Source organism: Terrapene carolina, unplaced genomic scaffold (assembly GCF_002925995.2).
Source record: "Terrapene carolina triunguis isolate 2854851 unplaced genomic scaffold, T_m_triunguis-2.0 Scaffold96, whole genome shotgun sequence".
In the NCBI taxonomy this organism is placed as follows: Eukaryota; Metazoa; Chordata; order Testudines; family Emydidae; genus Terrapene; species Terrapene triunguis.
In genome coordinates, this window is record NW_020664447.1 from 71434284 (window position 1) to 71457979 (window position 23696).

General features: G+C 42.7%; 1 protein-coding gene across 2 annotated transcripts in view; it reads right to left on the reverse strand.

The window, feature by feature from the left end:
* TTC7B (tetratricopeptide repeat domain 7B) overlaps window positions 1-23696 on the reverse strand; it is a 301343-nt gene that overhangs the window by 167832 nt on the left and 109815 nt on the right. For both annotated transcript variants that reach the window (XM_024209700.1, XM_024209699.1), the window contains exons 6-7: window positions 21271-21349; window positions 17765-17937 (exon numbers count right to left, since the gene is read on the reverse strand). In XM_024209700.1, the coding sequence (XP_024065468.1) occupies window positions 17765-17937; window positions 21271-21349 (252 nt within the window). The remainder of the gene's footprint in view (window positions 1-17764; window positions 17938-21270; window positions 21350-23696) is intronic.

Consider the following 23696-nt stretch of genomic DNA (forward strand, 5'->3'; position numbering starts at 1 on the left):
AGTTTCTGCGGACCATCACTCTCATCACTTCCTAAGCACTTAAAACATTTAGTTCCAATTACTTAATTCTGAAGGCCGCTACCAGCCTATGCAACAGATTGCAGAAAGCAGTTATCCAGACACATTTCACGAGGCCACAACTCCCCTCTGGTGCAGGGTACGGGGGTGAGGGTAAAGAAGTAAAATCTGTACCAGGTACAGAGCTAGGACCCTCCCCCTCCCTCAAAGCAAAGGGAAACCAGGCATCAAATTGTGACACAGTCACAATTTGGTCTCTGGTCTGTTCCTAGGGTAGAGCACCTATATTCTGCTCTTTACTCAGCGCTTGTGGTTACTATACAATCAAGCTTACTAATGAGCTAAATTTCTCTCACCACTAATAGACACTGCCTTATAGGTATTATGGAATCTGCTTAAACTACACTGAATTACTGAGAGGGAACTAAGAGTTGTCTAAGATTTAGACATTTTTTATTTCTTAAAGATGCCTCAAATCTAACAGGAAATTGACCATGAAACCGTGAAATCATTTTAGAGAAGTAGAAGGTTTGATCTCAAGAATAGTGCCTCTCCTCCACTCCCCCTTTTTTTAAATAGATTGGCTATTATCAAGGAAAGTCGATCTCCTCGTCTCTTTTTGGACATTAAAGTAAGGGTACAAAATCATTTCCAAGACTAACTATTTTTTATGTAATAAAGAAGTTTCAACACATAGTTAAGACTGCTGGCACTACCAAAAGCTGCCAGAAATGGAATAACGCATCTGTTAAGAAACTTGGCTTCTTTATTGCTTTAAAGAAACACTTCAGAGAGGTGATATACAAACCTATAAATATTTTAATATTTCTCTAAAAAGCTGACAGAAGAACTAAATGGGCTCCGCTCACAGAAGTCCATAGTGCTAAATGAAACAACTAGACAATAATAATAATAAAAAAAAAGGTGAGTTTTGAGATCTTAGAGTCTGAAGGCAAATATTTTAAGCTACACCCACAGTGTTAATGTGTATCTATTGATTCCCTCTCCAGTTTAATTAAATGATGGTTACTTACCTGTAACTGGAGGTTCTTTGAGATGTGTGAACCTATGTGTATTACACATGTGGGTACAAGGACACAGGCAATATAGATATTTGCAATATTGTCATTCCAAAGACTGAATCTGCAGAAGAGGTTTGGACTAAAGTATAATGCTTTGCGAAAGTGTTACAAGTGTCCAGTATAGGTACTTCTTGGAGAAATGCTACTGAGATTGCCTGTGCCCTAAAGAATGGGCTCTCACCCCATCCAGGGGAGGGAGATGGGCTAACCGATAGCAAAGGAGTATACATCCAGAAATCCACTTAGAGAGTCTCTGAGCAGATATTGCTTGTCCCCCATGCTCACTCTCCTACAACTACAAATAGTCTAGGTATTTTTCTAAATGGCTTATTTCTTCGCAAGTGGAACTCAAAGCTTGTCTGACATGGAAGAAGTGAAATGTCCTCTCCTCACTGGAGGCATGAGGTTTCAGAATCAATATCAATACAACAGATAAATTTATGTGGAACTCAGAAACAGTCTTAGGGATGAATTTCAGGTAGAGGTGAAGGGATGTGTTCTCTTTATGAAAAGTAGTGTTGGCCAGTTGGCCACAAGTGCTCCCATCTCACACACCAACTTGGCTGACGTGATGGCGATGATGGCAACTTTCACAGACCAGTGGACACCAAGCACATGGCTAACACTTCAAAGGGTGGCCTGGTAAGTACTCAAAGTATAAGACTGAAATACCACTAAAGTGCTGGCTTCACTAATGGTGGGAAGGCCTTAGTGAGGCACTTTAGGAATCTGGTTCTTATCAGGTGACTAAAAATAGAACAGCCATCTACCAGTGGGTGGAGAGCACTGATTGCTGCTAGGTGGACCTGCAGAGAGCTAACAGAAAGGCCCAGTGTCTTGAGAGTGAGGAGATTGTCTAAAATAGCAGGAATACCTGCTATCTCTGGAGATAATTGGTTTTGTTGCACCCAGGTAGAGAAAGACCTCTCTGGCTTCAAGATTAGGCTAGATAAGTTTATGGAGGGAATGGTTTGATGGGATTACGTGATTCTAATCAATTAGGCAATAACGGCCATCGCTGGTAAAATGAGGGTCTGGCTAGAGATTCTTGCCTGTATGCTCGGGGTTCTGCTGATCGCCATATTTGGGGTCGGGAAGGAATTTTCCTCCAGGGTAGATTGGCAGTGGCCCTGGAGGTTTTTCGCCTTCCTCCGCAGCATAGGGCAGGGGTCGCAAGCTGGAAGATTCTCTGCGACTTGAAGTCTTTAGATCACGATCTGGAGACTTCAACAGCAGAGTTAAGGGAAAGTGGGGGGGTCAGCTTTTGTGGCCTGCATCATGCGGGGGGTCAGACTAGATGACCATATTGGTCCCTTCTGACCTTAAAGTCTATGAGTCTATGAGTAAATGCTGCCATTTAGCTTGATGGAATTTCTGATGGAGTCTTCTCTTAAGATCATTCTGAACGGCCTCCAAACATGCTCTAGGTGTGAGGCCCATCCAAATACCAAGATGTGAGACGAAAAGAGTCTGGGTTGGAATATCTGATACCACTATTCTCCTGCGTTATCAGAGCTGGAAGATGTTGGATGTTAATGGGATAACGGGTTAACTTTCATAGGAGATCCAGAAATCAGAACTGTCTGGACCAGTTGTGTGCGTTGAGAATGACTCATATTTTATTGTGATGAATCTTCCACAGAACTTGGGGTAGTAGTGGAAAGGGAGGAAAGGTGTATCTCAGTTGGTCTGTCCAGGACAATAAAAGGGCATCACTCCAGAGTCCCAACATTGTGTGCTCTGGAGGAATTATACAGATTCATAGAAATGTAGGGCTGGAAGGGACCTTGAGAAGTCATGAAGTCCAGTCTGTTGCGCTGCGCAACAACCAAGTGAACCTAGACCATCCCCGAGACGTGTTTGTCCAACCTGTTCTTAAAAACCTCCAATGATAAGGATTCCACAACCTACCTTGGAACCCTAGTCCAGCGCTTATAGTTAGCAAGTTTTTCCTGATTTCTTATTTAAATCTCTCTTGCTGCAGATTAAGCCCATTACTTCTTGTACTACCTCCAGTGGACACAGAGAATAATTGCTCACCACCCTCTTTATAAAAACCCCTTAACGTATTTGAAAACTGTTTACAGGTCTCCCCTCAGTTTTCTTTTCTCAAGACTAAGTATGGCCAGCTCTCCCCCCGCCCCCTTGATCAGGTTTTCTAAACCTTTTATCATTTTTGTTGCTCTCCTCTGGACTCTCTCCAATTTGTCCACATCATTCCTAAAATGTGGCACCCAGAACTAGGCACACTTTTCTAATTGAATCCTCACCACTGCTGAGTAAAGTGGATAATCACCTCTCGCATCTTACATGCAACACTGCTGTTAATATACCCCAGAACACTATTAGCTTTTTCCCCTCGACTATATCACATTGTTGACTTTCATTCAATTTGTGATCCACTATAACCCCCAGATCCTTTTCAGTAGTATTACCACCTGGTCAGTTATTCCCTATTTTGCAGTTGTGCATTTGATTTTTCCTTCCTAAATGAAGTACTCTGCACTTGTCTTTAATGAATTTCAGACCAATTCTCCAATTTGTCAAAGTTGTTTTCAATTCTAATCCTGTCCTCTGTGCTTGCACCCCCCCCACACACACACGTTGATGTCATCTGCAAATTTTGTAAAAATACCCTCCACTTCATTATCCAAGGCATTAATGAAAATATTAAATGGTACCAGACCCAGGACTGACCCCTGCAGAACCCCACTAGATACACCACCTGTTTCACAGTGAACCATTGATAACTACTCTGACAACCAGTCTTTCAATTATGCACCCTCCTTACAGAAATTTCATCTAGTCCACATTTCCTAATTTACTTATGAAAATGTCATGTGGCACTGTGTCGAAAGCCTTACTAAAAATCAAGATACATCACATCTACTTCTTCCCCCCAACCACTAGGCCAGTAACCCTATAAAATAAGGAAACTAGATTGGCTTGGCATGACTGGTTCCTGACAAATCCATGTTGGGTATTCCTTATAACCATATTATCCTCTAGGTGCTTACAAACTGATTGCTTAATAATTTGTTCCAGTATCTTTCCAGGTATCGAAGTTAGGCTGACTGGTCTATATTTCCCCAAGTCCTCTTTGTTCCCCTTTTTAAAGATAAGTACTATGTTGGCCCTTTACCAGTCCTCTGGGACTTCCACCATCCTCCATGAGTTCTCAAAAATAATTGCTCACGATTGCAAGATTGCTTCAGCTGGCTCCTTAAATTCCCTAGGATGAATTTCATCAGGCCCTGCTGACTTGAAGACATCTAACATATCTAAATATTCTTTAAACTGTTCTTTCTCCCTTGTTGTCAATATTGTGTTAAGTATCTGGTCACCATTAACAGCTATTAGCTCTCCTTCCCCACTAACTTAGTCTTTCCCTTGCTCCTAGTGTATTTAAAGAACGTATTGCTTTTTATGTTCCTTGCTAGTTGTACATCATTTTGTACCTTCGCCTTTCTGATTTTGTCTATATGCTAGAGCCGCTACTCCTCCAGATTGAGTGGACCCAGCTGAGGTGGTTCGGGTATCTGCTAAGGAAGCTCCAAGGCTGACCCAAGACTCGCTGGGGGGATACCACCTCCTGGCTTGCCTGGGAATGCTTGGGAATCCCCAGGAGAAGCTCAAACCTGCTGTGGAGGAAAGGGAGGTCTGGTCCTCCCTACTCTCCATGCTGTTGCCACAACTCTCACCAGGAAAAGCATTATAAAGGAAAAAGATGATGCTTGTGCTATTCTTTTGTACTCATCCTTAGCAATTCAACCATGTTTCCACTTGTTGTAGGATTCCTTTCTGATTTTCAGGTCATTAAAGAGCTCCTGATGGAGCCATACTGGCCTCTTCCTATCTTTTCTTTGCACTGGGATAATTTGAAGTTATGCCTTTAATAACGTCTCCTTGAGAAATTGCCAGTTCTCCTGCACTCCCCTTAGATTTTCTTCCCATAGGACCTTATCTACCAGTTCTCTGAGTTTGTTAAACTCTTCTGTTTTGAACTCCTTTGTCCTTATTCTACTGGTCTCACTCCATCCTTTCCCATGAAATCTATCATTTCATAATCACTTTCACCCAAATTGCCTTCCACCTTCAGATTGGCTACCAGTTCTTCTCTATGTTGAGCTTCTTGTTTGTCTGGGAGGCAAACAGGCCCCAGTAGGGTGCTAGGAGAATGATGTTGGCTCCATTACAACCTACCTTACCTATGACCTGTGGAAGAAGGTGAATGGGAGGAAAGATATCTGAGGTCATTCGCCCAGGACAATAGTAGAGCATCGCCCTGGGAACCACGACCCATGACTCCTCTGGAGCAATATGGGGGAAGCTTCCTCTTTGTTTGGGATGGAAAGAGGTCTCATTATGGTATACCCTTTTGTGTTAATATCTTGCTTAGGACTGTGTCTTGGACTTCCCACTTGTGGTCTGCTGAGAAGCTTTTGCTTAGTTCATCTGCAAGGGAGTTGTAGATACCCGGAAGGTAAGCAGCCTGTATCGTGATGTGGTTCCTGATGCACCACTTCCAGAGTCTGACTGCTTCCAGGAAGAGGAGACAAGATCTCGCTCATCCCTGTTTGTTTAGGTAGACCATGGCGGTGATAGTGTCCCAACATTACCCACATACAGAGTAAGCATATGAGTAGAAGGAAGGCCTTGCACTCAAGGCAGACTGCCTACGTTTCAGTAAATGTATATGTAGTCTGGCATCTTGTGTGGTCCAGGCTACCCCGAGGAGTGTGCTTGTCCAAGTGAGCATCCAGGAAAAAAGCATCCGTCACAATGGTGAACAGAGAGTGGGGTGACCAAGGGGATCTTACCAATTCAAAGCACTCAACTGAAAGATGTTGTTCCTGCTGCCCTTGTAAAAGATAACACTGTCTCTTCAAGGCTGGAGGAAGAAAAACTTTGCATTTGGGAAGCTTCACAAAGGGGTGGGGCTCAACACAAAGAGATTCCAGAGGGAGGGGCCGAGGACAGACATGGTTGCAGTGCACCCTTTCCTTGCCAAAACCCCAAACACATACCCGAATTAAGAACCTTCTCCAGAGAGACAGGAGAATCTGTATCTGAACACCTACCACAGTACGCAAAGGGATCGGGAAATGCAATAAGACACTGAACAAGCCAAACTCTGTGAACGGAGTCTGTCTGTCATAAATTGGCTGTTAATCTTGTGTCTTTTGCTACTTCATCTATGGGTCAAGACAATGGTTGGAGCTGATGCTATGGACAAACCCTGTGAAAATGTGTAACATACCTGACTTTGGGAAAAAACTTTTGTACATGCTAGGGATGGTAACAAGACAGTACCACAAACACGATGCTTTTCAGCTAATACTTGTAAACAGGCTTAGAGCTCGGCACAGCAGCAAGAGTGTAACAGACCTACACTGCTGTATGGAAGGGGAAACTGAGGCACACCGCCTCATGGCATTGGTAGCTAAATGCAAAGACACCTACACTTTAACAGATATTGATATCTGCATTCTGTTAGCAATACTACCAACATGTTTTCAGGCACCCAGGGACCAGGAACCCAGAACTTTGCTAGAACACCTATGAATGACATTATAGTGTTTAAAGGTACTGGGAGGGGGTGTGACCAGAGACGAACAGGGATTTTACATGTACTGCCTCCGCCATGGACAGTGTCCAAGATTAATGGCAGTAAGTTCAGGAGGAGGGTGTAACGTTGCACTCCATATGCTTTATGGAAGTATGCTTATGAATATGACATAACTGGAATACGCTTTACACAAAATACCCCTGGTACGGTGTCATTAGAAAGTTTGTAATCTAGTAAGTGTGTTCATCCTATTTGTTTGAATGTATTATTTCTATATCTGGAGTTAGGAGAATAAAATATAAACTTGTATCTCTGATGTAAACATATTAAGTGGAGACTATTAAGGGTCCTCCAGAAACAATCAGTTGAAATTTGGCCTTACTTACTTGAAAGCCTTCCTGTGTATGTGTGGGCCAGCCCATGGGGAATGGAGACTAGGGGTTTTACAGTGACATGTGACCATGTCACCTGATAATGAAATCCATCTTAAATCTTGTACTTTTCCATTTAGGAGGAGTGGTGGGGACTGAGAGACACAAAAGACTCCCGCTTTGTGCCAAAGCTATAAAAGGGGGTGGAGCAGGACAAAAGGGGATGCCAGTCATGAGAAAACCCCTGCTTACCGCCGAAGATGTCTGCTGGGTCTAACAAAGACTGTACCGGGGAAAAGGACTGGGTCCAGATTAGGAAGGAGTCTAGTCTGTGAAAGAAGCTTATTGGAACATCTTTGAGGGTGAGATATTAACTGTAATCAGTTTCTTAATGTATTAGGCTTAGACTTGTGTGTTTTATTTTATTTTGCTTTGTGACTTACTTTGTTCTGGCTGTTATTACTTGAAACCATTTAAATCTTTCCTTTTATACTTAATAAAATCACTTTTGTTTATTGATAAACCCAGAGTAAGTAATTAATACCCAGGAGCGGAGCCAGGGTTTTTGGCACCCTAGGCGGGGGTCCTTCCATGCTCCCGGTCTTCGGGACACTTCTGCGGCGGGTCCCGGAGCGAGTGAAGGACCCGCCGCAGAATTGCCGCCGAAGTCCCGGAGCGCGGAAGGACCCCCCCGCCGCCGAATTGCAGCAGAGGGCAGCAAAATGCCGCCCCCCCAAATCCTGACGCCCTAGGCGACCGCCGGCCCTGTTAATACCTGGGGGAGCAAACAGCTGTGCATATCTCTCTATCAGTGATATAGAGGACAAACAATTTACAAATTTACCCTGTATAAGCTTTATACAGAATAAAATGGATTTATTTGGGGTTTGGATCCCATTAGGAGCTGGGTGTCTGGGAGCTGGAGACAGGTAATCTGCTGAGCTGTTAAAGTCTCCAGGCTTGGGGGCATAGCCCAGACCCTGAGCCTGTGTAGCAGCAGGCTAGCGTGTCTGGCTCAACAAGGCAGGATTCTGAAGTCCCAAGCTAGCAGGGAAAACGGGCTCAGAGATAATTTAAGCACATCAGGTGACAGTCCCAAGGGGATCTCTGTGACCGAACACGTCACAGGGTGAATGTCCATGTGGAAATATACATCCTTCATGTTGGGAGCCACAAACCACATCCTTTCCTGAATGGCATGGATTATTGATGACAATGTAATCACCTGGAATTTCAGCTTTCGAATAAAGATGCTCAGTTGCCAAAGGTCCAGAATCGATCTACACCCTTTCTCTTTTTTAGGAATCAGGAAATACGAGGAGTAGAACCCCTCTCCCCTTGATACTGAGGTGGAACACATTCTATTGCCTCTCAGTGTAAAAGGGATTTTGCCTCCCATTGAAGAAACACCTTGTGAGAGTGGTCCCCGAAGGGGGACTGGGAAGGAGAGGAACTCAGAGCATCCCTGATGGATAATCTCCAAAACCCAATTGCCCTTTATGATCAACCTACAGTTGTGGGCAAAGAGTGAGAGACAGCACCCAAAAATAATGGGAGGAAGAGGTAGGTGGCTTCAGTGGTGGTAGGCAGGTCTCGACTACTATGTAAAAAATAGCCATTGGTGGGTGGTTGAGAGTGAGAAAAGGCTGTGGCAGTGGAGGGGGTTATGAAGCAAGGCCTCTGAACGCTCTGTTTCCACAGAGGCTCGGCTGGGCACTGATAATAAGGCATATGAGGAGGGGGAGATTTTAGTCTACAAGATTGTCTCTGGTGTTTCCTCCTGGGGGTTGAGTATAAATCACCAGGTAATGCACTGTCAATCTCCAGTCCTTTAATGAATGCAGGGACTCTCTGTTTCTTTCATTAAAGAGATTTGACCCAAAGGGGAGGGCTGCCCTAGGAATCCCTTAAGATTGCAGACAAGAGTCACTCGTCTTGACCAAGCCAGTGGCCAGACTTGTGGAAGCTGTGTCTGCCATATCCACTGTGGCCTGGAGAGCTGTTTTTGCTACTAGCCTTCCCTCATCTAAAAGAGACTGAAACTGGGCTCTGTCTTTTGTGGGAAGCTTGTCAATGAAGCTCATATGCCTGGAATAGTTGTTACAGTCATATTTTGCTAACAGAGCCTGGTAGTTATGACACAAAACTGCAAGCCTGGGGAAGAGAAGGGAAGACTTTCCTCCCCAGGAGGTCCAGTCCCTTAAAACTCTTATCTGCTGGGATAGCCCTTTGATAGTGTGTCCGAGCCTTTTCTGTAGTCACTGTACCATTAGTGAGTTGGGGACAGGGTTGGAGAATAAAAATTCAGTTCCTTTGTCAGGAACAAAATATTGCCTCTCAGCAATTTTTGGCATAGAGGCACAGGATGCTGAAGTGTGCCATACTGCTCTGGCTGGTTCTAGTATGGCCTTATTAATTGGAAGAGACACCTTACTTGGTCCCTTAGGTTGTAAGATATCCAGAAGCCAGCGTTGAGGGTCCTGGACCTCCTCTTTTGGAATCTGGAGGTCACTGGCAACTCTCTGCAGTAGTTCCTGGTACTGCCAATGGTAATCCAGTAGCGATGGCAAAGAAGGACTAATCACTTCATACAAGGATGAGGAGGAGACACCTCTCGGAATCTGCGGATTGGGGTCAACCTCTTCCTCCTTGTACCCTGACAGACCCAGTTGGCAGGAGGAAGAAGAGCAGTACGATTCTTGAGAAGGGTCCAGGCACCTGCCATAAGGATCCCACGGACCCCAATAAAGCCAGAAAAAGGTATCAGTCCTCATCCCCAAAGGAAACCTGCACAAGATGTTCAAAGATGAGCCTGGGAACTTAAATCCATCGCTATAATAGACACTAAAAATCATGGACTGAACAGAGACACTGGATTTATGGCTTATTAAAACTATCTGTAACCCACTAACCCCTCTTTTTGTCCTGTAACTGATTAGGTGTTAACGGGCCACTCTACCGTGAATGGTCCCTTATAATATGGCTCACTACTTATGCTAAACAATCTGTTCCACTTTGCATTTTGCTGTGACATTGGCAGTACCTTCTCAGACCTGAGGAAGAGCTCTGTGTGGCTTGAAAGCTTGTCTCTTTCACCAAAAGAAGTTGGTCCAATAAAAGATCTCTCTCTCATCCACCTTGTCTCTATCATACTGTGGCTAGGAAATTTTCACGGGTCTATCAGATAACTGACATTATTTACAAGTGGACAGTCATCTTAAAAGGACAAAATTTCATATATGCTTTATTAGTTTCTGGAAGAGTTTGTGTGGTTACCTCTCTTCTGAACAAAAATATCCTTTTAACAAGCTAAATTTCAGACTTCACTTCATGGATAATAAGTTGCAAGCAATCAGACTATTTTAATTGGTCTTTTACCACCAGGAGATGATGTTTAAAGATACTAGTACACACTAACCTTGTTAGAAGCTACTCATTTTTGATTTTGCTAGAACACAGCAAAACCTTTTTTACTCCCTTGTAGTCTAAATTGTCCACCTGACCTTACAGTCTAGTCATTTTCACAATACAATAAGCTGCAAATTGCATTTTCATGATATACTGCGTCTATGTAGTGTGGAACTTAATACTTTATGGGAACAGAGACCTCTTTTAGGACACAAGCTGGAAAACCAAAGCCTGGTACCAGATTTAGATCTGGTTATGCTTTAAATCCTTTTAACTTGTAAAGTTAATAAATTATGTCTGAATATGAGGTAGAGCACAAAACACTATCTTAAGTCTAGAATAAGCAGTTGGAGGTTGACTGTATTTCAAATGACAGTTTATATATACTGTGAAGTCCAGTCAATAAGTCTGACATTTGTGGAAAAAAATTGCACTTGCTGCTCAGAACTTGAGGGTACAGCCGAGTCAGAGTCCATCAACAAATGGTCTATCATAGAAGATAACTCTCAACCCAATGCTTAAAAAGGAGACAAATTATGGAAAACATTAATCCCCTAGTGAATAAGTTTTAGCAGTGAAGAAGGGAACAGAGGCTCTTTCTAGGAAAGAATTGCGTGGATCTAAGGAGTCATCAGAATTATCACTTGGGAGAGTTAGTAAACCAGTGTCAAAGATATATTCTTAAAACTTCCTCACGCAGAATATTAGGGAAAGATATCCAAGACCATGGAGGGAATCAGTCAGACACAGGATTATAAGAACTCAGGAATTTGACTTCTAGCCTTGCACTCAGACCTCACTGTTCTTTTAAAATAATGTCTTTTTGAAAGAGGAGCACTACCTATGTAATTTTGTAACAGACATGGAAGTCTCTCCAAAGAAAGAAAGGACAAGTAGTCAGAGGATTTAACTTTGCGCCGAGAAATGAATAATGAGAATACAGGCATTCTAAAGAATTCACATATCATTCATCTGTATTAAGACTGGGAAAGCACTGACTGATGTTTTGCAGTTGGTACTGTGACCTGACCACAATCTCGATTGTTACCTATTTCTTCTAACATCCAAGGAACGCAAAGTAGGTCTGGTGTGGCTTCAGAAAAAAACAAAACAAAAAACAACAACCTGGAAGGTGGATGAACTGGTTAACATGGAAATCAGAGCATACTCTATAGGCAGAAACTTGGGACGGGACCATAAATACTTTTTTTGAAAAAAAGCTGTAAAGGGAGGGATCTACTATTAAAGTCTCCAGCTCTTTGGGAAGAAGTGATGGCCATCAAAAAGGCGTTCTTCATTGACAAGTGTAGCAAAGAACAGTAGGCTAATGGCTCAGAGAGAGGTTTTATTATACAAATGGGGACCAAATTCAAATCCCATACAGAAGTGAGGTCTCTAATCTGTGAAAAAAGGTTAACTAATCCCTTAATGAATCTGGATGTTGTTGGATGGGCAAACACTGAGAATCCCCATACAGAAGAATGGAAGATCGTAATACCTGCTAAATGAACTTTGACAGAATTTATAGACAGATCTGACTTTTTTAAATCCAACAGGTAATCCAGAACAGCAGAGTGGGAGGAATGGACAGGTGAGACCTGTAGCTAGATATGCCAATGGTAAAATCTCTTTCACTACTGCAGATAAATGTTCCTACTGGAAATCTTTCTGATGTTTAATAGGACCTTGTCTACTTCTGTTGAGCAGGAAACTTCTATCCCCAAGAACCATTGAGGAGAGAAGCTCTGAGATGAGGAATGCTCAGGTTGGAATGGAGACTCAACTGAACTCCTGAGATAGCAGGTGGGGAAATGATCGGAAGTTGCAACAGCAGGCAAGAGGCGAGGTGAATCAGGTGAGGAAACCATACTTGTCTCGGCCAAGCTGATGCAATTAGAATACCTTTAGCTCTGTCTTGCTTGATCTTGTTCAACTTCTGGAGTACTAACAATAAGAGCCATCCCTAGGGTATGGCAAATCGGGGTGACTGCCATGGGCCTCGCGCTTTTGGGGACCTAGCGCTTTGTGAGGAGGCAGGCAGGGAGGTAAGACGGGGGATGGGCGGGGCGAGGAGGAGCCCCCCTACCAACCTCCCCCCCCAGAGCCTCCTGCCCGCTAGCGGGCCCCACTGATCAGAGCCTCCCTCTCCCTCCCAGCGCCTAACACCAATCAGCTGTTTCGCTGCGTCTGGAGGCGCGGGAAGGGAGGGGAGAGAAGCAAGGGTGCAGTGCACTTGGGGAGGGGGTGGAACTGGGCGGGGAAGAGGCGGGAGGGTGGGAAGAGGTGGGGATGGGGCCTTGGGGGAAGGGATGGAGTGGGGGCAGGGCCTGGGTGGAGCTGGAGGGGGAGCACCCCCCAGCAGATAGAAACTCGGTGCCTGTGTCCCGGGCCCAACACACCCCTAGGGATGGCCCTGCTAACAACATTGAGGGAGAGAAGACCCTTTGAGCAGAATTTTTTGCCCTTTGTTGATGACAGTGGCAAAAAAGATCCACTTCTAGAAACCCCAGGACAGGAGAATATATCTGAGAATCAGAGTATCCAGCTCTCACTTGTAATCTTGGGAGAAGTGCCTGCTTAAATCATCAGCTATCGTGTTTTGAGTACCTGGAATGCAAGAGGCTGAGATGAGGATGTGATTGGCTATACACCAGTTCCATAGCTTTAGTGCTTTGGCACAAATCAGGGGGAAGGGATCTTACCCTCCATCTTGAAGATTTATGTAGAACATACAGACTACATTGTCTGTCATGACTTTGATGGACTGACTCCTGATTAAGTGAAGGAAGTGGATACAGGCATTCCTGACTTCCCTTATTTCCAGGAGGTTGACATGGAGAAGGGACTCCTGAGAGGACCATTTGCATTGACTGGTGTGTCCTCTGAGGTGTGCTCCCCATCCCACAAAGGATGCTTCTGAAGTTCTAGTTATAGTAGTGGAAGGGAACTCCTTCACAAACTTTGTATGGGTCCTTCCACCAATTGAGTGAGTCTAGCTCCTGACCAGGACCAGACACCAGTGTATCAAGACTGTGTGTGTTCAAAATGTAGCCTGTTCTGAGCTATCCCTGGAAGCAATGAAGATGTAACTTGGCACGTGTTACAAAAGTGTAAGCTGCAATATGGCCTAACAGAGGATTTCTTGCAGACATCCAAGGACTTATATTTATCTTGGAAATAAGGTTTGTCAGTCCCATAAACCAGTGAGCTGGAAGCTAAGTTCTGGACATGTTGGCAAGCAGAGAAACCCATATAAAGTCTCTCTGCTGAACTGGAGTCAAAAGGGACTTTTCACTATTGAGTTGTAGTCCCTACTTGTGGAACAGGAACACAGCTATCTTTACTACAAAGAAAACACCATTGTATGACTAGCCCTTAAGGAGCCAATCATCGAGATGGGGGGAGATGATTATTCCCATTCAACCTAGGTGAGTGGCCATCACTACAAGGACTTTCAAGAATACCCTTGAGGAAAAGGATAGACCGAAGAGGAGCACTTGATACTGGAAGTCATCCTGGCCAAACATAAAACGAAGGCGCCTGTTCTGAGAAGAATGTATCGCAATTAAAAGGAAACGGCCTAAATGTTCAGTGCCACAAACCAATCCCTGGAATCTAATGATGGAATTATAGCTACAAGAGTTACTACCCTGAATGTTTGCATTTTTACAAAAGTGACAGTATCTGAGATATAAAATTGGTCTCCATCCTCCATTTCTTCTGGGGACCAGAAAATACTTGGAACAGAATCACTTCCCTCTATGCTGGACCAGAACTGATTCTATGGCTCCTGTGCACAGGAGGGAGAGGAATTCCTGTCTCAGCAATTCCTGTCTGTGAGATGGGTCCCTGAGAAGGAACGGGAAAGGAGGATGGGATGGAGGAATAGAGGTAAAATGGCTGGAGTAACTCAATGTTATACCTTCCAAAATCCATTTGTTGGCTACTATCTGCTCCCACGAAGGTCAAAAGCAGAAGAGATGGTCTCCAAAGGGTGGGTAGACTGATGCAGTTGAAGATGCCGATAAAGGGGATCTTCTGCACCCTCAACTGAACCATCAAAATTGCTGTTTCAATGAGGAGGAGGGCTGGGTGGTAGTAGTGGATATGGTAGGCGGCCTCTCTTTCTGATTTCTTGGTCTCTTTTTGGGTGGCTTGGCAGACTTATGGAAAACAAGAAATTGGGCCTGGCGGGATCTCTGAACCAACTGTGATCCACTAAATTTTCTTTTGTTCACAGATGTGTAGATCCCAAGAGACCGGAGTACAGCCCTTAAATTCTTCAAAGTGTGCAAGGATTCATCTGTGGACTCACCGAAGAGCATAAATCTGTCGAAAAGAAGGTATTCTACAGTATATTGGATCCCCCTGGGAAATCCTGATAGTTGCAGCCAAGATGCTTGACACATGATAGCAGCAGTGGAAATAGAGCAGGCTGCAGTGTTGGCTGCATCTTGTCCTTGCTAGGAGCTGACCTTCCCCTGTGATGGCCTGAAATTTTTCCCGTGGTTCGAGAGGGAGATGTTCAATAAAAGCATTATATTTGCTGTAGTTGATGTAATTATACTTTACCATCAGAGCTGGGCAATTCATAACCTTAAATCACAGCGTCACGAAGTAGCTCTTACAACCAAAGAGGTCCAAGCACTTTTAGCCCTTATTGTATGGTGTTGTTTGCCATGCTTGTTGATGGCTTCCATAAACAAAGAATTAGGCGGAAGATGTGTAAATAAAAACTCATTGTTTTGCTGGGATGTAACACTTTGTCAGCTAGTCTGCATGTAAGCAGTACTATGGCAGGAGTCTGACAGATTGTCTGGTGGATTCAAGCAGAGCCTTGTTCACCAGCAAGGCCACTCAACCAAAAGTTGTCATGTGGTGAGCATCTTGGACCTCCTCCAGGGGGGTTTGGAGTGAATTGTCAATCCATTTATTAAGTTCTTGAAGCTATTTAAAATCATCTGCATAAGATGATTGGGAGGCAGCACAGCCTCACATGGTGAAGGTGAGGAGATATTAGTTTCTGTTGTTACCTCCTTATCAGCTGTAATCTCCTGCTCCTCAAAAGATTCCCACTTGAGGAGGGAGAGATGGGGCAGAGACTGTCTTCCAGGATGATCCCCATGTGAATAGTTGGGAGCTCTTGAAAGTTCTTGTTCCAGTATGGTCAATGAGGGGGAAATCACAAAAGTAGAAGCAGTGGTATCTAATCCTGTTCATACCAGATCGAATGAGAGGGAACACGAGATTGCTTCACCTTAAAAACCTCACTCTTGGTGAAGGCATCAGGAGGTGTCTCTATGCTGGTAAGTAGCTGACCCCTGCTTTAATACCCAAAGGGATTTACTTATTATCCAAAACCTCCCGAGGGAGAACCCCTCAAGAAGGGAAGCCAGAGGAAAGAGGTATGTAACCAAATAAACCCAAGAAAATAAATGACGTAATTATACAACTAAACTAAATAAAAAACTAAAGTAAACTAAATTAAAACTAAACTAGACCTAGACGACGCAAAGGGCTGAAGGCTAGCTACTGCTAAAAAGGGGTACACCAAATGCTCTGTGTCAGGCTATAGGGCGGTTGAGAAGGAACTGAGAGTGGCTCCCCCATGCAGGCCTATATGTCCTAAGTATAGGGCACAAGGAGGTCTGGAATGCATGCGCAGGCCAAACTGGAGCTGCTACCTAAAATCTCCAATCAAAGGTGCCTGGGGCATGTGTACTCCTGAAGTAAAGTGGAGCACCAATAGGGACGCTACTTGAAGAACTGTTACCTTTGAAGAGAAAAATTAAGTTCCAGAAAATAGTTACCCACATTCATTACATTACTAGCTGTGATCAGGACAGAAGGAACGAGACATGAGGAAGTGGAAATCATGTACTTCAAGCAGTAAAGGTGGGGGGGGTTTGGGGGTGGAGAGGGGGAGAAATCAAAGCTAAACGCAAATCAGCACAGAGAGCCATGTAATACCATACCACCTGCCTTACTAAATGGAAGAAAAGCAAACTCAACAACGAGCTGACACAGCAGAGAAATGCCAGGGTTGGCTTAAGAGGATTAAGAGGCAGCTGCCTTGGGAAATATACTCCCTGTGCAAAGTGCTACAAATGTTTTTCAAATCTGTCACTGAGACATAATGAATCTCCCTATTGCTTTCTCTATCATTGCTTTCTCTAGTGCTACAGAATATAGAGGCCTAGAAACAGCACAAAAATTGTACAGCTTTAATATCTAAAGGGATTTACTTGTTATCCAGTTTGTATGACAAAAACAAACAATCCTGCCTCCATATCTTCAATTTTTTTTTTCTAAAAAGGAGCAAATAGCAATTGTGTAGTTTCAAATCATCCAGAGAGAAATCCTGTCTTTCCCAAGGGAGCTGCTCAAACTACGGATGTCAAGAGCAGTGGAGTGGTGCATGACAAGATAGCTCAATGTGGGGGGGAAGACACACTGCCAGGCTCACTGTGATCACTGATGTACCCCAGCTAACGTGTGCTACTGACCACAGCATGTGCACTAGTTAAACTGAACCCATAAACCTCCACTCCTCTGATAAATGATGTTGTAAGCACCATAGGACTAAAACCAGGAAGGTTCTTGGCCACTGTCACTTCCATATCGCCATCAGAGCTCAGGCCAGGCTGCTGGTGGTGGACCCTGTGAAGCTAGACACTACAGGAAGTACTGCCCAGTGGGGCTTGAGTGGCACCTCACCCCTGTAGTACACTGATTGGCCCATCCTGGTATATAAACCAAGAACCCATTACAGGGAGCTCAAATACTGAGCAATGATGCAGACCACACGTGTGCTTCTGCTCCAGACCTCGCCTTACTGTGAACCTCCAACTCAGGCACTCACTTCCTGGAACCTGACCTTCTCTTATTGGTATCCAGACCCCGCTCGACCCTGTCACCACTACTTCCCTCCTGCTTGTAACTCAGTGCCTGATCCTGACTTGCTGGTATCCTGACTTGGCTCAATCTCAACTTCACTACCCATCACCTGACCGCAACTTGGTAACTGACCAGTGCACACTTGCTGCCCATGGCCCGGCCCTGACAGATATGCTGGCTAGCTGGGTAGTCAGGCTCACTTCCTATAGTGGGGTCTGCAGCATTAGGAAAAGGTTCTACTCTTCTGCTTTCTGAGGAAAGGGGATCTCCTACCTTTCTCCTCAACAGTATAAGACAGGACTATGCCCTTATCGTTTTTGAAATGCCTCTTTCCTTGTCAATAATATAAATAAGATATTTACTGGATAGAACAATCATAATTAGAGAACCAGTAGTGATATGAAGAACTCATTCCATACTTTTCTCCAGTGTACACCCGAGGTCTTCTGCTTAGTGCGTAATTTTTAGTATTTGAGCCTTTCCGAAGTGGATCATCAAGAGGTGACTGGTGAGGAGGGTCTTCCAGTGGATTCCAGTAACTCTGTTCACACATACCTCGTAACAAAATTTCAGCTAACTGCCTGGCTATTGTCTGTGAAAGAAAAACAGAAAAATATTTTCTCCTAGAAATGCTGAACAGGAAGTCTTCAAAAAACTGGGATTTTGTCAAATGAGGACTAGTCACGATCAATATGATTTTGGTCAAAAAGGTTTCTATTCTCAGTCTATTCATTATTGAGAATTCCCATCTTCCTTTATTTTTTCACTTCATGCAAAAAATGAACAAACAAGATGACGTGACCACCACATATTTTTCCATTGGCCTGAAAAACTCAGAATGCCCTGCACACCAGGAATGAAAGGCACAATGTCCAGTTTGCTTCTGTACAAGACTGCAACAAAAAGCTTTCAAAACTGTTTGACAGAACTTTAATGGGTAAATCCCAGATATTTGAAGAAACATATCAAAATATGTTAACATACCTAAAAATCACTTAAATTCAGGTGTGTTTTCTGTTATTTTACATTGCAGTCATTACTGCCAAGAAGGCTTAATTTGAATCCTTAACTTCATCAATTCAAACCCAGTAAAAATGCGATTTTCTATTAAAATTACATGTTTTGGTTCACAGGACCTGAAATTTTAGTTCCTTTGTATGATATCAATAATTTTGCCATCAAGCTGTGCGCATAGGAACAAGTGGTTACACAGATTAGCTACCACCGTTGCCCTTTTCTTTCTGTTCTCTATGTCCTCTTCTACAAATGTGTATGCACAACGTAGTTTTACATATGCAAGTCTTCCATTAAACTCCATTTGATTATTCGTATGTATGAGTATCAGGGCCTTAGATTGTAAATTCTTTGTGATGGGACAATGTTTCCCTATGTGCTCAAACGGTGCCTGCCACAATGCAGCCTCAACCCTGGCTGCGGCCTCTCTCGTTGCTGCCACAATACAAATAATAGCTGTGACAGATATCGCATGCAATATGTTTGGGGACCACTGTATTAAATTTATGGTTTACGTATGATTCTATTCTGCTCTATGGGGGACAGTTACTACAGCTCCTACAAGAACTAAAAATATTAGGGGGCAATTACCCCTGGGATAGTGAACAATTAAGCACCACCCGCTGGGGTGGTTTCATATACTGGTTCAGGCTGGGTTTTCTGAGACCAAGAAACAAAAACAGAATTTAGGATATATAAAGCCTGAGTTTAAACTGACTGGGGGCTTCGTTTGAGTGAGAAAATGGACAAGACTGTCCAAGGGAGACCCCAACCTTTACTGAAGAGATATTGGTCTACGAGACTCTCCATGTGGAAGATGAGCAATTTCTGGTACATTCAGTAGAGTGAAAGAATTTGTATTGTTTAAGTATTTCCTCTGTGATGCTTTATCCTAAGAATAAATACACTCAGCTGAGAAGGAGCAGTGTGCTAACTTCTAACTGCTGGCAATATACTGCTCAGAGCCCTTGGAGAGAAAGCACAGCCTAGGTGCTGGCCTTCAGGCAGACTGACTTGCTGGGGATATCACAGTGTAAGGCAAGGGGCGATGCAGCCTTATAACCCCTGGTCAAGAGGGAAAGAGTCTCCACCCAGAAGTAATGGCTGGGATCCTGAAAGCTTGAGTGCCCCTGAAGGCCCATGGAGAGGGAATATAGTGTTATTACCCTTGAATTTTGACAGCAGCACTAGCAACAAACACTGCAAGCTTTGAATCAGATGTTTATCTTGAGTCCCCATCTCCCCTGCCCCAGAAATCCTAAACACTATAACAGAGCTTCAGTAAAAGAAGGAATCTGATAGTATATTATGATCACCATGCAAGGAAATTACTTCCTATATTCTTCCCCAAATAAAATCTCAGTGGGCTTTTACTATCTATAAAAATATAACTCAAATTGCATCATCATCACAATATGTAGACGAAAGATTTTTAATCCCATTGTTATTTTTAAAGAGCTCAACAAAATGGCCTTTAATGAACTCTCTTTGCAATAGCTTTCATTATGTTATTTATATTTTACTTCAAAAAGATGACTAATTTCTTCCCCTGGTAATTTCTATGTAGACTGAAAATAAAACATTTGAAGAATAAATTTGTTTAAAACTCCCCCCAAACTACAGATTCTCGTTTGTCTTCCTATGTACCACAAAACTATTAAAAATTGTTAAAAATTCTATTCTCTCTGATCTTTAAAGAAACTCACAAACAAATATTAACATGAAAATCTACCTCCAAACAAGTACAAGTGAACATCAGTGAAATAGTTCATAAGAGACAGAGAACATAAAAAAGGTTTATTTTTTGGCCAAAATGTTCTGGGTACTGTATATTTCTATTTCTCCAGCTTAAAATAAAAAAAGATTGTCTTAGATCCAAAACTATCAGCTTAATCCCTTTCTCAATGCTTTATACGTGTGTGTTAGCTACAAATGACCTCTATGGATGACAGTGTTAAAAAATTCTGACTTTTAGAGTCTTAGAAGTGGACTGCTATAGAAATGGGACAACCTCAGCATGCATTTCCCAGCAACAGATGGTTAGCAACTGAGCCAGAAGTGTCACTGTCTGAGTGACATCTTTCATTTTTTTATCCTTGTAATGTAAGAAACCTACCTTCCATTTCTTACTGTTCTATTTACACTCTGTACATGGAATATTACTGGCCGCCTTTAAATGTCTAATATTTCACCATTTATGAAAAATGTGGTTTTTGAAATCTCATTAAAAAAGGCTAACTGATCAACTGATTTTCTAATGGTGTTTTGAAAGTTTTGGAGAAACTATACTAGAACTCTTGTCTAGGACGTCTGTAGAAATGGTTCAGAATAACAAAAGACAAAACGTGTTGTAATGAATGTTGTATATCCATTATTCTTATCTGAAAACTTTTGATTTATACTTGTTAACACTTGTTTAATGAATGTTTACTTTATATGGATATGGATATGAATCTCCTTTATGGCTTCTCTTTTTTGAAAAAGTTTTATGGGAGAGAAGAAAGAGGTAATTTACATGAAAATGGAACTCAAATTCAGTAATCTGGAAAAACAAAAACAGACAGTGCAGAACTCTAAGAGTGATGAAACAATGCCTCTGCGGAGCTGAAATACAGTAATGTTCATTAGACATTGATCATGGTTCCAAGCCTAATTCATTTTACACAACAACCAGATAAAGAAGGTAAGTCAGATGAATAGAGGGAGGGGAAGAAAGACAGCTGATCAAACAGTCTCTTCTGTTTTTACTAATTATTTTAACCCCAAATTTTGCAAGCAAAGTTGTATAGGTTTTAGTAACTAATAGACTACTGTGCTGTAATCTGATTTGTTTCCCTCTGTAATAAATGTATGTTTATCATTTATACAACATTTAGATTTTAAGCAGTCAATGTACGTTTGTAAAACTTACCATTCGTAGATTTTGTGTAGTTCTTGTTTCAACAGCTCTTAGAATCTCTCTAAATCTACCAACTCCTCTTGTCAGGTTCCTGTACAGACAGACACACACACACACACACACACACACACACAGACACAGAATTTGACAGTATTCCCATCCAGTGCTTAGCAGTATTTTATATACAGTTTTTCTGTTGTTTTAGTTGTTAGTCAAACCCATACAAGCAAATTTTTTCCTGCTGTAATATCATATTCATTAGCTAAAAAAAAAAAAAATCTCATTTGGCAGGTAGCCCTGTCACTGTGGGTCACAGCAAAGAACCAAATAAAAAAATCATAACTTTGCAAAAATAATAGGTAGCTCGAGAGAGTAAGAAAATTAAGGATATTGTACGATAGAAGGGACATGAGAGGGAAAACTGATTTAAATCATTATTTAAAAGCAAAACTGATATACTACACAAATCTTCAAACACTAATACTTGGAAAAATCCATTTAATTTCAGTAGCTTCTCTTCCTTTGTTTAACTCACAAAATAGTAAAATTTTCCAACTCCTTTTATATACAAAAATATTTCTAGAGAATATAGACATAGGAGACCAAGCTGTACGGTTACAGCGAAGACTGGGAGGCAGGAAATCAGAGTTCCATTTTTGACTCTGCAAATGGCTTCCAGTGTGACTCTGTACAACTCGTTTAATTTCTGTGTGTCTCAACTTCTTCCACTTAATACTTAAATCATTTTTGACAAGAGACGTGAAAACATGAGATGAAAAGCACTATATACATGCAGAGTAGCAGTATTCTTAATCCAAACTTTTCCCCAAAACAGTCTGGAAATATAATATTCTGTACCCATGCCAACTAACTTGTAAATGTTTCTCTTCTCTCCTCATTTGGACAGTTCTCTCCACTATTTTCCCTGTTTTCAATATATTAAGATTTTTTTATGATATTAACAACCCATTTATTACAACACAGCTTGACTTCCAAATGAGCTGGTGAAAGACTGGGTCAGCATTTACTGACCCAGCCAACTGAGCTCTGCAGCCTCTAGCACATACTATACTAAAATCATTTTGTTATTTGCTCTGATTAAGTTTCAAATCAGATAATGGATATTCAATCAAAAAAGTGCTTTGTATTAACGCAGAGCCCTGGTCATCTGATATGGAATTGCATCTTAAACCAATATGACAGTGTGTAAATCACATAACGGAACTTTAAAGGAAAAACAGATAATTATGCATCACCTACATTGTTTATAGATAACATCATATACATGTTTCACAAGCATTTATTACAATCACAACAAAAGTTTTGCAATATTACATATGAGTACATAAAATTACAGTGTTTAAATGTATTTGGGATAGCAAATACAAGGCCATCAGGATAACGAGGACAATTTTCTTTGGATATATTGAAATCTGAAATGTTCTTTGTGCAAAACAGTCCCCATTATAACTGCACAGTGACTGGAGTCAGATTGTTTTTTTCAACATGGGGTCTTCAACTGTGGGACTCGCTTTCATCAGAACCTGAATTTTTTTACTTTTAGGTTACACTGTAAAGCTTATCTGTTCTACCTGGACTCTGTATGGAAAAGGATGAGCAAACACACCCATTCTGTGTACATCAAGGATTTCAGTCTCTAGGGCAGTTTCTCTCAAATGTGGTCACCATAGCCGCATGTGGCCACCAAGGGCTTTTCTTGTGACCACAGCCTCCTGGGTGACAATGGGAGTGGGGAGAAGCAGTGGCCCCTCCCCCGGGGCCCCCAGCAGGTGCTGGTCCCTACCCTCTTCTGGAGGCCCAAACACTGTAGGAGCAGGTAACCGGTGTGAGTTTTCCATCTTTCCGGGGTGGTGGGGCTTGGGCTTCAGCCCTGGAGTGGGCAGCAGGCTCTAGCCGTGCAGCAGTGGGCTACATCCCCCAGCCTCCGGGCTTCAGACTCTGGCCCTAGACTCACCCCTCCCCCCCCATGTTGCCCCTGACCCCACTGCCTCCTCCAGTCCCTAGCTGTGCAGTGGGATACTAGGCTTCAGCCTCGGGCTCACCCCCCTACACCGCCCCTGACCCCACTGCCGCCTCCTCCCCCCATCTGTGCAGTGGGACCCCAGACTCACCCCCCATCGCCCTGACCCCCGTTGCCTCCTCCATCCCTCCACCCAGCTCTCCCATCATCCCTGCCCCTCCTCCATCCAGAGCTTAATTTGTCCCCCAGCTTGCCATGGTTGAGTAAGTTTGCTGTGAAAAGTGATAATAACAAATATACAACTATCAATTTTCATAGTAGCAGACTTACTAGCTAGCAAGTCTGAAAAAAAAAATCAACCAAAAAAGCAAAACATGCAAAGCACCTTATTTGTGTTTCTATTCTGTTTCGGTCCAGTAAATAATAGAGACAACTGTACATTATTTTTATTATTGAA